This window comes from Eriocheir sinensis, chromosome 44 (assembly GCF_024679095.1).
Source record: "Eriocheir sinensis breed Jianghai 21 chromosome 44, ASM2467909v1, whole genome shotgun sequence".
Lineage (NCBI taxonomy): Eukaryota > Metazoa > Arthropoda > Malacostraca > Decapoda > Varunidae > Eriocheir > Eriocheir sinensis.
In genome coordinates, this window is record NC_066552.1 from 1,196,782 (window position 1) to 1,211,655 (window position 14,874).

At 49.3% G+C, this 14,874-nt stretch overlaps 1 protein-coding gene across 2 annotated transcripts in view; it reads right to left on the bottom strand.

The window, feature by feature from the left end:
• LOC126980262 (aminopeptidase N-like) overlaps positions 1 to 14,874 on the bottom strand; it is a 48,529-nt gene that overhangs the window by 12,587 nt on the left and 21,068 nt on the right. Inside the window, exons 3-9 of one of the 2 annotated variants that reach the window (XM_050829948.1) lie at positions 14,434 to 14,637; positions 13,826 to 14,040; positions 12,856 to 13,011; positions 11,816 to 11,931; positions 10,485 to 10,662; positions 3,960 to 4,140; positions 901 to 1,054 (exon numbers count right to left, since the gene is read on the bottom strand). In XM_050829948.1, the coding sequence (XP_050685905.1) occupies positions 901 to 1,054; positions 3,960 to 4,140; positions 10,485 to 10,662; positions 11,816 to 11,931; positions 12,856 to 13,011; positions 13,826 to 14,040; positions 14,434 to 14,637 (1,204 nt within the window). Of the gene's footprint in view, positions 1 to 900; positions 1,055 to 3,959; positions 4,141 to 10,484; positions 10,663 to 11,815; positions 11,932 to 12,855; positions 13,012 to 13,085; positions 13,242 to 13,825; positions 14,041 to 14,433; positions 14,638 to 14,874 lie in introns of both variants that reach the window. The other variant, XM_050829949.1, reaches the window with a different exon arrangement.

Genomic DNA, 14,874 nt, shown 5'->3' on the forward strand with positions numbered 1-14,874 from the left:
CAGGGACGGATGAAACACAGGTGGGTGAAACACAGGTGGATGAAACACAGGTGGATGAGACACAGGGACGGATGAAACACAGGTGGATAAAACACAGGTGGATGAAACACAGGTGGATGAAACACAGGTGGATGAGACACAGGGACGGATGAAACACAGGTGGATGAAACACAGGTGGATGAAACACAGGTGGATGAAACACAGGTGGATAAAACACAGGTGGATGAAACACAGGTGGATGAAACACAGGTGGATGAAACACAGGTGGATGAAACACAGGTGGATGAAACACAGGTGGATAAAACACAGGTGGATGAAACACAGGTGGATGAAACACAGGTGGATAAAACACAGGTGGATGAGACACAGGTGGATGAAGCACAGGTGGATGAATGAAGACACAGGAAAAGAAATACACACACATAGCCACAGATAAACACACACACACACACACACACACACACACACACACACACACACACACACACATACCTAAAGGAAAACAGAATGGATAACATAGAAAAAAAACAATGAAAAAAGTAAGTGGGATGAAGATTGAAGGAAAAAAAGGAGTAAAGAAGAAAGTTAAAAGGGAAAAAAACGGAGAAAACAAAAGTAAGACAGGAAAAGAAATACAAACACACGTAGCTACAAACACACACACACACACACACACACACACACACACACACACACACACATAAAATAAAACAGAATGGATAATATGAAAAAAAGCAATGAAAAAATAAGACAGCAGAAGAACGAAGGAAAAAAAGGAGTAAAGAAGAAAGTTAAAGGGAAATGAAAAAAATGGAGAAAGGAATAAAGAAGAAAGCTGAAAGGGGAAAAAAACGGAGAAAACAAAAGAAAAGAAGAGAAAGAATGCAAAAAAAAAATTACCTTTATCGTAAGAAATAGCATCAAAAATCTGTCCAATTTCGTCAGGGTGTTCGACTGGCTGGCTGACTGGATGTGTAGAGGGCAGCCCGTCAGCCACCATCACATCCTGCATCGTTAGCACCATCTGGTCAAGCATGTGCCAGGTGGGTTCCATCTGTGAGGGAGAGAGCGTGGTAGGAGTCCTGTGGTATCCTGTAGGACTTGTCGAACTAAGCAGCTATCTCTCCTCCCTTCTCCCTTTCTTTCCCTTCCTAGGAGTCCTGTGGTATCCTGTAGGACTTGTCGAACTAACTGGCTATCTCTCCTCCCTTCTCCCTTTCTTTCCCCTTCTAGGAGTCCTGTGATATCCTGTAGGACTTGTCGAACTAACTGGCTATCTCTCCTCCCTTCTCCCTTTCTTTCCCTTACTAGGAGTCCTGTGGTATCCTGTAGGACTTGTCGAACTAACTGGCTATCTCTCCTCCCTTCTTCCTTTCTTTCCCTTACTAGGAGTCCTGTGATATCCTGTAGGACTTGTCGAACTAACTGGCTATCTCTCCTCCCTTCTCCCTTTCTTTCCCTTCCTAGGAGTTCTGTGATATCCTGTAGGACTTGTCGAACTAACTGGCTATCTCTCCTCCCTTCTTCCTTTCTTTCCCTTACTAGGAGTCCTGTGATATCCTGTAGGACTTGTTGAACTAACTGGCTATCTCTCCTCCCTTCTCCCTTTCTTTCCCCTCCAAGGAGTCCTGTGACATCCTGTAGGACTTGTCGAACTAACTGGCTATCTCTCCTCCCTTCTCCCTTTCTTTCCCCTCCAAGGAGTCCTGTGACATCCTGTAGGACTTGTTGAACTAACTGGCTATCTCTCCTCCCTTCTTCCTTTCTTTCCCTTACTAGGAGTCCTGTGATATCCTGTAGGACTTGTTGAACTAACTGGCTATCTCTCCTCCCTTCTTCCTTTCTTTCCCCTCCAAGGAGTCCTGTGACATCCTGTAGGACTTGTCGAGCTAACTGGCTATCTCTCCTCCCTTCTCCCTTTCTTTACCCTTTTAGGAGTCCTGTGATATCCTGTAGGACTTGTCGAACTAACTGGCTATCTCTCCTCCCTTCTCCCTTTCTTTCCCTTACTAGGAGTCCTGTGATATCCTGTAGGACTTGTCGAACTAACTGGCTATCTCTCCTCCCTTCTCCCTTTCTTTCCCTTCCTAGGAGTCCTGTGATATCCTGTAGGACTTGTCGAACTAACTGGCTATCTCTCCTCCCTTCTCCCTTTCTTTCCCCTCCTAGGAGTCCTGTGGTATCCTGTAGGACTTGTCGAACTAACTGGCTATCTCTCCTCCCTTCTCCCTTTCTTTCCCCTCCTAGGAGTCCTGTGGTATCCTGTAGGACTTGTCGAACTAACTGGCTATCTCTCCTCCTTTCTCCCTTTTTTTCCCCTCCTAGGAGTCCTGTGGTATCCTGTAGGACTTGTCGAACTAACTGGCTATTTCTCCCCCCTTCTCTCTTTTTTTCCCCTCCTTCTATCAACTATCTATCATCTTCTATCTCCCTCCCTTCATCAGTTTTTCTTTCTTCATTCTCCCCCCCAAAAAAATCTTCTTATCTTCCTCTGATTTTTCCTCATTCCTTTTTTTTGCTTCATTTATCATTTCCTTTACTTCTCAAATTCTTCTTTTCTTCTTTTTTTTTCCTTCTTCTCCTCTTCTTTACTTCTCAAAATCTTCTCTTCTTCTTTTTTCTCTTTTTCTTTCTCCTCTTCTTCTTGTTTACTTCTCAAATTCTTCTTCTCTTCTTCTTCTTTACTTCTCAAATTCTTCTTCTCTTCTTTTTTCTCTTTTTCTTTCTCTTCTTCTTGTTTACTTCTCAAATTCTTCTTCTCTTCTTCAGTTTTCTCTTTTTCCTTTTTCTCCTCTTCTTCTTCTTTACTTATCGAATTCTTCTTCTCTTCTTCTGTTTTCTCTTTTTCCTTTTTCTCCTCTTCTTCTTCTTTACTTCTCAAATTCTTCTCTTCTTCTGTTTTCGTTTTCCTTTTTCTCCTCTTCTTCTTCTTTACTTCTCAAATTCTTCTCTTCTTCTGTTTTCGTTTTCCTTTTTCTCCTCTTCTTCTTCTTTACTTCTCAAATTCTTCTTCTCTTCTTTTTTTTCTTTTTCTTTCTCCTCTTCTTCTTTACTTCTCAAATTCTTCTTCTCTTCTTTTTTTTCTTTTTCTTTCTCCTCTTCTTCTTCTTTACTTCTCAAATTCTTCTCTTCTTCTTTTTTTTCTTTTTCTTTCTCCTCTTCTTCTTTACTTCTCAAATTCTTCTTCTCTTCTTCTTTTTTCTTCTTTTTCTTTCTCCTCTTCTTTACTTCTCAAATTCTTCTTCTCTTCTTCTTTTTTCTCTTTTTCTTTCTCCTCTTCTTTACTTCTCAAATTCTTCTTCTCTTCTTCTTTTTTCTCTTTTTCTTTCTCCTCTTCTTCTTCTTTACTTCTCAAATTCTTCTTCTCTTCTGTTTTCTTTTTCTTTCTCCTCTTCTTTACTTCTCAAATTCTTCTTCTCTTCTTCTTTTTTCTCTTTTTCTTTCTCCTCTTCTTCTTCTTTACTTCTCAAATTCTTCTTCTCTTCTGTTTTCTCTTTTTCTTTTTTCTCCTCTTCTTCTTCTCCCTTCTTTATTTACTATGTCTTCTCTTTCGTCTTTATTGCTTCCTTGTTCTTCTCCTCTTCCTCCTCCTCCTTCTCTTCTTGCTTAATTCACTATGTCTTTCTCCCCTGCCTCCTCCTCCTCCTCCTCCTACTCCACTTCCCTCTTTTCTCTCTCCTATTCCTCCTCCTCCTCCTGTCTTTCTTCTCTTCCCCCTGCTCCTCTTACTCCACCTTTCTCTTCTTCCTGCTCCTCCTCCTTCTCCACATTCTTTCCTCCTCTTCACCTATTCTATGCCTTCTTTCTCTTCCTCTTCCTTCTCCACCAATTCATTCATACCCTTTTCTTTTCCATCTTTACATTTCTTCACCATTCATCAATCCCTGCATACTCCTCTCCTCCTTTTCCTTCATACCCCTTTCCTCTTCCCTCCTCCTCCTCCTCCTTCTCCCCCTTACCTGGTGCGTTCCGACATTCTCCAGGTACGACGCAAATCCCTCGTTGAGCCAGATGTCAGTCCACCAGGAGGGCGTCACCAAGTTGCCGAACCACTGATGGGCAAGCTCGTGCGCCACCACTATAACGACCCGCTGGTGGCCCGCTGCTGACGACCCCTCCGGCAGCAGCATGTCCTCCTCCCTGGGGTGGTGATGGGAGGTGATGGTGGTGTCGTCGGTGGTGGTGATGGGTGGTGATGGTGTTGTTGTTGGTGGTGGTGATGGGAGGTGATGGTGTTGGTGGTGGTGGTGATGGGTGGTGATGGTGTTGTTGTTGGTGGTGATGGGTGGTGATGGTGTTGTTGGTGGTGGTGATGGGTGGTGATGGTGTTGTTGTTGGTGGTGGTGATGGGTGGTGATGGTGTTGTTGGTGGTGGTGGTGATGGGTGGTGATGGTGTTGTTGGTGGTGGTGATGGGAGGTGATGGTGTTGTTGTTGGTGGTGGTGATGGGAGGTGATGGTGGTGTTGTTGGTGGTGATGGGTGGTGATGGTGGTGTTGTTGGTGGTGATGGGTGGTGATGGTGGTGTTGTTGGTGGTGGTGATGGGTGGTGATGGTGTTGTTGTTGGTGGTGATGGGTGGTGATGGTGTTGTTGTTGGTGGTGATGGGTGGTGATGGTGGTGTTGTTGGTGGTGATGGGTGGTGATGGTGTTGGTGGTGGTGGTGATGGGAGGTGATGGTGGTGTTGTTGGTGGTGGTGGTGGTGATGGGTGGTGATTGTGTTGGTGGTGGTGGTGATGGGTGGTGATGGTGTTGTTGTTGGTGGTGATGGGTGGTGATGGTGTTGGTGGTGGTGGTGATGGTCTGGGATGGTTGTGGTGTTGGTGGTTCTGGGTGGTGATGGTGGTGGTGGTGGGGGTGATGGGTGGTGGTGATGGTGTTGGTGGTGATGGTGATGGGTGGTGATGGTGTTGTTGTTGGTGGTGATGGGTGTTGTTGGTGGGGTTGGTGGTGGTTCTGGTGTTGGTGGGGATGGGTGGGGAGGGGGTTGTTGGTGGTGGTGATGGTGTTGGTGGTGATGGGTGGTGATGGTGTTGGTGGTGGTGATGGTGTTGGTGGTGGTGATGGGTGGTGATGGTGTTGGTGGTGGTGGTGATGGTGTTGGTGGTGATGGGTGGTGATGGTGTTGTTGTTGGTGGTGATGGGTGGTGATGGTGTTGTTGGTGGTGGTGATGGGTGGTGATGGTGTTGTTGGTGGTGGTGGTGATGGGTGGTGATGGTGTTGTTGTTGGTGGTGATGGGTGGTGATGGTGTTGTTGTTGGTGGTGATGGGTGGTGATGGTGTTGTTGGTGGTGGTGGTGATGGGTGGTGATGGTGGTGTTGTTGGTGGTGGTGGTGGTGATGGGTGGTGATGGTGTTGGTGGTGGTGGTGATGGGTGGTGATGGTGTTGTTGTTGTTGGTGGTGATGGGTGGTGATGGTGTTGGTGGTGGTGGTGATGGGAGGTGATGGTGGTGTTGTTGGTGGTGATGGGTGGTGATGGTGGTGTTGTTGGTGGTGATGGGTGGTGGTGATGGTGTTGGTGGTGGTGGTGATGGGTGGTGATGGTGTTGTTGTTGTTGGTGGTGATGGGTGGTGATGGTGTTGGTGGTGGTGGTGATGGTGTTGGTGGTGATGGGTGGTGATGGTGTTGTTGGTGGTGGTGATGGTGTTGGTGGTGATGGGTGGTGATGGTGTTGGTGGTGGTGTTGGTGTTGGTGGTGGTGATGGGTGGTGATGGTGTTGGTGGTGGTGGTGATGGTGTTGGTGGTGATGGGTGGTGATGGTGTTGTTGTTGGTGGTGATGGGTGGTGATGGTGTTGTTGGTGGTGGTGATGGGTGATGGTGTTGTTGTTGGTGGTGGTGATGGTGGTGATGGTGTTGTTGGTGGTGATGGGTGGTGCTGGTGTTGTTGTTGGTGGTGATGGGTGGTGATGGTGTTGGTGGTGGTGGTGATGGGAGGTGATGGTGGTGTTGTTGGTGGTGATGGGTGGTGATGGTGGTGTTGTTGGTGGTGATGGTTGTGGTGGTGTTGCGTGGTGTTGCTGTTGTTGTTGTTGGTGGTGATGGGTGGTGATGGTGTTGGTGGTGGTGGTGATGGTGTTGGTGGTGATGGGTGGTGATGGTGTTGTTGGTGGTGGTGATGGTGTTGGTGGTGATGGGTGGTGATGGTGTTGGTGGTGGTGATGGTGTTGGTGGTAGTGATGGGTGGTGATGGTGTTGGTGGTGGTGGTGATGGTGTTGGTGGTGATGGGTGGTGATGGTGTTGTTGGTGGTGGTGATGGGTGGTGATGGTGTTGTTGTTGGTGGTGGTGATGGGTGGTGATGGTGTTGTTGTTGGTGGTGTTGGGTCGTGATGGGTGGTGAGGGTGTTGGTGGTGGTGGTGATGGGTGGTGATGGTGTTGGTGGTGGTGGTGATGGGTGGTGATGGTGTTGTTGTTGTTGTTGGTGGTGGTGATGGGTGGTGATGGTGATGGGTGGTGATGGTGTTGGTGGTGGTGGTGTTGGTGGTGGTGGTGATGGGTGGTGATGGTGTTGTTGTTGTTGGTGGTGGTGGTGATGGTGTTGTTGTTGGTGGTGGTGATGGGTGGTGATGGTGTTGTTGGTGGTGGTGATGGGTGGTGATGGTGTTGTTGTTGGTGGTGGTGATGGGTGGTGATGGTGTTGTTGTTGTTGGTGGTGATGGGTGGTGATGGTGTTGTTGTTGGTGGTGATGGGTGGTGATGGTGTTGTTGTTGGTGGTGATGGGTGGTGATGGTGTTGTTGTTGGTGGTGATGGGTGGTGATGGTGTTGTTGTTGGTGGTGATGGGTGGTGATGGTTGGTGGTGGTGATGGTTGGTGATGGTGTTGGTGGTGGTGATGGGTGGTGATGGTGTTGTTGTTGTTGGTGGTGGTGGTGATGGGTGGTGATGGGTGTTGGTGGTGGTGGTGGTGGTGTGGGTGTTGTTGTTGGTGGTGGGTGGTGGCTGGTGTTGTTGGTGGTGGTGGTGGTGTTGGTGTTGTTGTTGGTGGTGTTGGGTGGTGCTGGTGTTGGTGGTGGTGGTGCTTGGTGGTGATGGTGTTGTTGTTGGTGGTGATGGGTGGTGATGGTGTTGTTGTTGGTGGTGATGGGTGGTGATGGTGTTGTTGTTGGTGGTGAGGGGTTGTTCGGGGTGGTGGTGGTGATGGGTGGTGATGGTGTTGGTGGTGGTGGTGATGGGTGGTGATGGTGTTGTTGTTGTTGTTGGTGGTGGTGATGGGTGGTGATGGTGTTGTTGTTGGTGGTGATGGTGTTGTTGTTGTTGGTGGTGGTGGTGATGGGTGGTGGTGGTGATGGGTGGTGGTGGTGATGGGTGGTGATGGTGTTGGTGGTGGTGGTGATGGGTGGTGATGGTGTTGTTGTTGTTGGTGGTGATGGGTGGTGATGGTGTTGTTGTTGGTGGTGATGGGTGGTGATGGGTGGTGGTGGTGATGGGTGGTGATGGTGTTGGTGGTGGTGGTGTTGGTGGTGGTGGTGATGGGTGGTGATGGTGATGGTGTTGTTGGTGGTGGTGGTGATGGGTGGTGATGGTGTTGTTGTTGGTGGTGATGGGTGGTGATGGTGTTGTTGTTGGTGGTGATGGGTGGTGATGGTGTTGTTGGTGTTGGTGGTGATGGGTGGTGATGGTGTTGTTGTTGGTGGTGGTGATGGGTGGTGATGGTGTTGTTGTTGGTGGTGATGGGTGGTGATGGTGTTGTTGTTGGTGGTGGTGATGGGTGGTGATGGTGTTGTTGTTGTTGGTGGTGATGGGTGGTGATGGTGTTGTTGGTGGTGGTGATGGGTGGTTGGGTGTTGTTGTTGTTGGTGGTGATGGGTGGTGATGGTGTTGTTGGTGGTGGTGATGGGAGGTGATGGTGGTGTTGGTGGTGGTGATGGGTGGTGGTGTTGTTGGTGGTGGTGATGGGTGGTGATGGTGGTGTTGTTGGTGGTGGTGATGGGTGGTGATGGTGTTGTTGGTGGTGGTGATGGGTGGTGATGGTGTTGTTGGTGGTGGTGATGGGTGGTGATGGTGTTGTTGGTGGTGGTGATGGGTGGTGATGGTGTTGTTGTTGGTGGTGATGGGTGGTGATGGTGGTGTTGTTGGTGGTGGTGATGGGTGGTGATGGTGTTGTTGGTGGTGGTGATGGGTGGTGATGGTGTTGTTGGTGGTGGTGATGGGTGGTGATGGTGGTGTTGTTGGTGGTGGTGATGGGTGGTGATGGTGTTGTTGGTGGTGGTGATGGGTGGTGATGGTGTTGTTGGTGGTGGTGATGGGTGGTGATGGTGGTGTTGTTGTTGGTGGTGATGGGTGGTGATGGTGTTGTTGTTGTTGGTGGTGATGGGTGGTGATGGTGTTGTTGTTGTTGGTGGTGATGGGTGGTGATGGTGTTGTTGGTGGTGGTGATGGGTGGTGATGGTGATGGGTGGTGATGGTGTTGTTGTTGTTGGTGGTGATGGGTGGTGATGGTGTTGTTGGTGGTGGTGATGGGTGGTGATGGTGATGGGTGGTGATGGTGTTGTTGTTGTTGGTGGTGATGGGTGGTGATGGTGTTGGTGGTGGTGGTGTTGGTGGTGGTGGTGATGGGTGGTGATGGTGTTGTTGTTGTTGGTGGTGATGGGTGGTGATGGTGTTGTTGGTGGTGGTGATGGGTGGTGATGGTGGTGTTGTTGGTGGTGGTGATGGGTGGTGATGGTGTTGTTGGTGGTGGTGATGGGTGGTGATGGTGTTGTTGTTGGTGGTGGTGATGGGTGGTGATGGTGTTGGTGGTGGTGGTGATGGGAGGTGATGGTGTTGTTGTTGGTGGTGGTGATGGGAGGTGATGGTGTTGTTGGTGGTGGTGATGGTGTTGTTGGTGGTGGTGAGGGGTGGTGATGGTGTTGTTGGTGGTGAGGGGTGGTGATGGTGTTGTTGGTGGTGGTGATGGGTGGTGATGGTGTTGGTGGTGGTGGTGATGGGTGGTGATGGTGTTGTTGGTGGTGGTGGTGATGGGTGGTGATGGTGTTGGTGGTGGTGGTGATGGGAGGTGATGGTGTTGGTGGTGGTGGTGATGGGAGGTGATGGTGTTGGTGGTGGTGGTGATGGGAGGTGATGGTGTTGGTGGTGGTGGTGATGGGTGGTGATGGTGTTGGTGGTGGTGGTGATGGTGTTGGTGGTGGTGGTGATGGGTGGTGATGGTGTTGGTGGTGGTGGTGATGGGAGGTGATGGTGTTGGTGGTGGTGGTGATGGGTGGTGATGGTGTTGGTGGTGGTGGTGATGGGTGGTGATGGTGTTGGTGGTGGTGGTGATGGGAGGTGATGGTGTTGTTGTTGGCGGTGGTGATGGGAGGTAATGGTGTTGTTGTTGGTGGTGGTGATGGGTGGTGATGGTGTTGGTGGTGGTGGTGATGGGTGGTGATGGTGTTGTTGGTGGTGGTGATGGGAGGTGATGGTGTTGTTGTTGGTGGTGATGGGTGGTGATGGTGTTGTTGGTGGTGGTGGTGATGGGAGGTGATGGTGTTGTTGTTGGCGGTGGTGATGGGAGGTAATGGTGTTGTTGTTGGTGGTGATGGGTGGTGATGGTGTTGGTGGTGGTGGTGATGGGAGGTGATGGTGTTGTTGTTGGCGGTGGTGATGGGAGGTAATGGTGTTGTTGTTGGTGGTGGTGATGGGTGGTGATGGTGTTGTTGTTGGTGGTGATGGGTGGTGATGGTGTTGGTGGTGGTGGTGATGGGTGGTGATGGTGTTGTTGGTGGTGGTGATGGGAGGTAATGGTGTTGTTGTTGGTGGTGGTGATGGGAGGTGATGGTGTTGTTGTTGGTGGTGGTGTGGGGAGGTGTTTGTGTTGGTGGTGGTGGTGGTGATGGTGTTGTTGTTGGTGGTGATGGGAGGTAATGGTGTTGTTGTTGGTGGTGGTGATGGGTGATGGTGTTGTTGTTGGTGGTGATGGGAGGTAATGGTGTTGTTGTTGGTGGTGGTGATGGGTGGTGATGGTGTTGTTGTTGGTGGTGATGGGAGGTGATGGTGTTGTTGTTGGTGGTGGTGATGGGTGGTGATGGTGTTGTTGTTGGTGGTGATGGGAGGTGATGGTGTTGTTGTTGGTGGTGGTGATGGGTGGTGATGGTGTTGTTGTTGGTGGTGATGGGAGGTGATGGTGTTGTTGGTGGTGATGGATGGTGGTGATGGGTGGTGATGGTGGTGGTGATGTGGATTCTCTGACACACACATATGGACTCACACACATACACATACACATATACATACACATAATGGTACCCCCCTCCCCACCATGTATGTTTTTTTCTAAAGTACACATCAGTTTCATTTTTTCCCCTTCCCTCACTCACTTGTACATAACGAGACCCTAGTTCCCCATAGCTCCCCTCTCTCTCCCCCTATCAAAGGACTAGTGGATTTTAAAACACTCTAATTATGTCTATGTAACCATCTTAAGGCCAATAAACAATCAATCATTCAAGCAATCTCTTCCTCTACCCTCCCTCCCTGTCCGTCCCTCCCCCTCGCTCACCTGTACGTAATCAGTCCCCAGTTCTCCATGGCTCCGGCGGCGAAGTCAGGTACGGCCACCATGTCCATCTTAGGCAACGGGTACTCAATGCTGAAGTAGTCCTCGTAGTACTCGAGGATGGGCGGCCCGACTTCGAGGGAGCGGTCAGCCTGGTTAATAAGATCCTCTCTGCTCCACACTGTAATGGGGTAAAGGGTGGAGTGGATATAGAGGTGGAGGAAGGAGGTGGAAGTGGAGGTATGGGTATGTGGTATGGGATTTGTGTTGAGGTATAAGGTGGGGTTGGGAAGGAAAGGGAAGGAGTGGATTGGGAGGTGAAAGGGTGGAGGTATACAGTGGATGGGAAAAGGGGTTAGGGAAGGTGAGGTAAGGTGGAGTGAGGTAAGGAAAGGGAAGGAGTGGATAGGGAGGTGGAAGGGACATATACAGTGGATGGGAAAGGGGATAGGAAGGGTAGGGTTAGGTGGAGCGAGGTAAGGAAAGGGAAGGAGTGGATAGGGAGGTGGAAGGGATGTATACAGTGGATGGGAAAGGGGATAGGAAGGGTAGGGTCAGGTGGAGCGAGGTAAGGAAAGGGAAGGAGTGGATAGGGAGGTGGAAGGGACATATACAGTGGATGGGAAAGGGATAGGGTCAGGTGGAGCGAGGTAAGGAAAGGGAAGGAGTGGATAGGGAGGTGGAAGGGATGTATACAGTGGATGGAAAAGGGGATAGGGAGGGTAGGGTCAGGTGGAGTGAGGTAAGGAAAGGGAAGGAGTGGACAGAAAGTGGAAAGTGGATGGAAAAAGGGATAGGAAGGGTAGGGTCAGGTGGAGTTAGGTAAGGAAAGGAAAGGAAAGGAAAGGGAAGTGGAAGGTGGAAGTGAGGTAAGGAAAGGGAGGAAAGGAAAGGGAAGGAGTGGAGAGAAAGTGGAAGGGATGTAAACAGTGGATGGGACAGGGGATAGGAAGGGTAGGGTCAGGTGGAGTGAGGTAAGGAAAGGAAAGGAAAGGAAAGGGAAGTGGAAGGTGGAGTGAGGTAAGGAAAGAGAGAAAAAAGAAAGGGAAGTGGAAGGTGGAGGTGATGTGGATGCTGAGAATGGAAGGGGAACAATGGAAAAAAAATATACAACAAAAACATGCAGAGTTATCAGGACAGGAAGGAGGAAAATATATACATGATAAAGGGAAGGGAAAGGAAGGGGAGGAAAAAGGGGAAAACAAACATGTGTGCTGGGGAAAGGAAAGGGGAATCTCTCTCTCTCTCTCTCTCTCTCTCTCTCTCTCTCTCTCTCTCTCTCTCTCTCTCTCTCTCTCTCTCTCTCTCTCTCTCTCTCTCTCTCTCTCTCTTACCTGAAAAGTTCCCGTCCGTCAGGTTAGCGAAGTCTGAAATCACGAAGGCCACCAGGTATGTAGACATGGGCACCGTGGTCTCGAAGTGGTCCCATACCCACCCCTCCTGGCCCTCTCTGCACGGGAAATGGGTGGGTGACAGGGTGGGAAATGGGATGGATGATAGCGTGGGATATGGGTGGTTGACAGGGTATGAACTGGTATGGGTGAGTAAGAGAAATGGAGATGATATGGGTGAATGAGAGAAAGGGTGATGATATGGGTGAATGAGAGAAAGGGTGATGATATGGGTGGATGAGAGAAGGGGAATGATATGGGTGGATGAATGGGAAGTGATATGGGTGGATGAGAGGAAGGGAAATGATATGGGTGGATGAATGGGAAATGGTATGGGTGGATGAATGGGAATTGATATGGGTGGATGAGAGGAAGGGAAATGATATGGGTGGATGAAATGGGAAATGATATGGGTGGATGAATGGGAATTGATATGGGTGGATGAAGAGAGGGGGAGATGGTATGGGTGGAGGAGAGCATGGGAGATGAAATGGGTGACAGAGTGTGAAACGGGTGGATGATAAATCAGTCTGGGAAATGAATGTTAAGTGTGAAATGGGTTTAGTATACAGTAGAGTGGTCTTGGAAATGGTTGTAGAATATATTAATGAGGAATAAGTGTTTTCTACTACTACTACTACTACTACTACCTTCTACTACTACTACTACTACTACTACCTTCTACTACTACTACTACAATATCAGCAAAAATAATAATAAAGAAACACAAAAGCAGACCAAACCAATCACAAATCAAAGAGAATCAATACTAATACTAATACTAATACCAATACTACTACTACTACTACTACTACTACTACTACTACTACTAATAATAATAATAATAATACCAGAAGCAGTTATCAGTCATCTTAAGCAACAATTACACAATCTCTCTCTCTCTCTCTCTCTCTCTCTCTCTCTCTCTCTCTCTCTCTCTCTCTCTCTCTCTCTCTCACACACACACACACACACACACTCACATGGGCTGCGAAATCATGAGAGGCATATTGGCAAGCGCGGACATGTGATCTTCCCTTGCCAACGACACCCCAAATCTGGCCTTCATAGCTGGCTCATCCATGCACGGGAAGGCACGGCGGGCATGGGTGGGCGCGAAGAACGACACGGCAAGCCACCTGCGGACACATACACACGCACGTACACAGGTAAGCTATATACAGGTAAGTGGGTGGGTGTGTCGGGTGCTTACAGGTCCTCGGTGTGTGTGCGCGGCATGTTGGATATAGCGGTCATGTTTGTTTCCCGGGCAAGCATGACTGTGAACCTTGCCTTGAGTGCGGGTTCGTCCATGCAGGGGAAGGCCATGCGAGCGTCGTCCGGCTGGAACTGTGTCACGCCCAGCCACCTGCGTCGCGGGGGGGTGGGACGGGGAGGAAAGGAAGGTGAGGTGAGGGGAAGGGTGGGGTAAGGGTGGGAGGGGGTTTGGGGTCGTAAGGGTGGGAGGGGGTTTGGGGTGGTAAGGGTGGGAGGGAGTTTGGGGAGGTAAGGGAGGGGAGGGAGAGAGAGGAATGGGAAGGATGGGGAGAGAGAGATCCCCCCAATCCACATGGGAGCCAGGGCGGTGAGGACGGGAAGCCCAGCGAGGGTGAGCTGGCCAGGGATGGGGGAATACAGGAGTTGTGGAATCGAATACAAATACATATACACCCAAATACGGTATTCGAATGTATCAAAATAAGAATACCGAATACAAATACATCATCCCTGGAGGTAAGAAGAAGGGAAGGGAAAAAGAGATGGGGTGAGGGATGCAGCTGGGCACGTTCCCGGGCCGCCAAGACTTTAAACCCAATGATTGCTTTTGCGCATCAGGGAGAGATACTGAGAAATCACGGAAAACCCAAGATAAAGGCACGCACTCCCCCCTCTCTCTCAGACTGCTTCATCTCTCACAGTAATAATGATAACGGTAACAGTAACCCTTCTCACCTGGTGTCTCCCTCCGATGACAAATAGGAGGACCTGTAGAAGCCCTTGAGCTGGTCATTCAGGAGTCCGGTGAAGCTCATGGAGATGTCGATTAAATGGTTGACCTCGAGCTCCTCCTCCAGGGTGGCGATGTAGAACTCTCTCTCGGGGTCATATTCTTGCTTCGACACGACAATCTCACGTTCGGGTCCTTCAGGTGAGGGACGCGAGGTGACCTGAGTGTGGATAGGTTGGGTTAGGTTAGGTGTGTGTGTGTGTGTGTGTGTGTGTGTGTGTGTGTGTGTGTGTGTTTACTTGTTTTATATATTTTTTTAATTTTTCATTTTTTTCATTCTTACATTTTTTTTCATTTTTCCTTCTTTCCATTCTTTATTTTTCTCTCCTTTACTTCTCATTCGTGTTTTTCTCGTTATTCTCTTGTTTTTTTTTTATCTTCTACTTTCCTTCCCTCCCTTTTTTCTCCTCCTCAATCCCCTTTTCTCCTCCCATTATCTCCTCCCTACTCTCCCATTTCTCTTTCCCTTAACCCCCATTCAACCCCTGTCTTCTCCCCATTCCCTATACCTTCTCCTCCCTTCCCTCCTTCCTCCTTCCCTCTCATCACCCACCTTCACAGTGTCGTTATGGGTGATGATGTCCACAATATGCAGCGTGATGACACTCGTTGGCTTCACCACCTGCATCTCCAAGAACACGTACCCGTCGATGGTGAAGTTCCCGTTGATGAAGGGCTGGAGTTTTACCTGGTACGCGAGTGGCTTGAGGGTGTCGGGCAAGCGGAACGAGGAGGTGGGTGGCTCCGTGGGGTCTACCTGGTGAGTGGAGGTGGTGGTGGTGATGGAGGTGGAGTAGGAAGAGAGTTACAGATGGGGGAAGATGAGGAAGAGAATATGGATAGGAATGGAGAGATTAGAAGAGAAGGAAAGAGAAGGGATGAGAGATAGAGAGATGGAGGAAGAGGAGGAAGAGAATATGGATAGAATGGATATGAATAGGAATGGATAGATTGGAAGAGAAGGAAGAGAATATGGATAGAATGGATATGGATA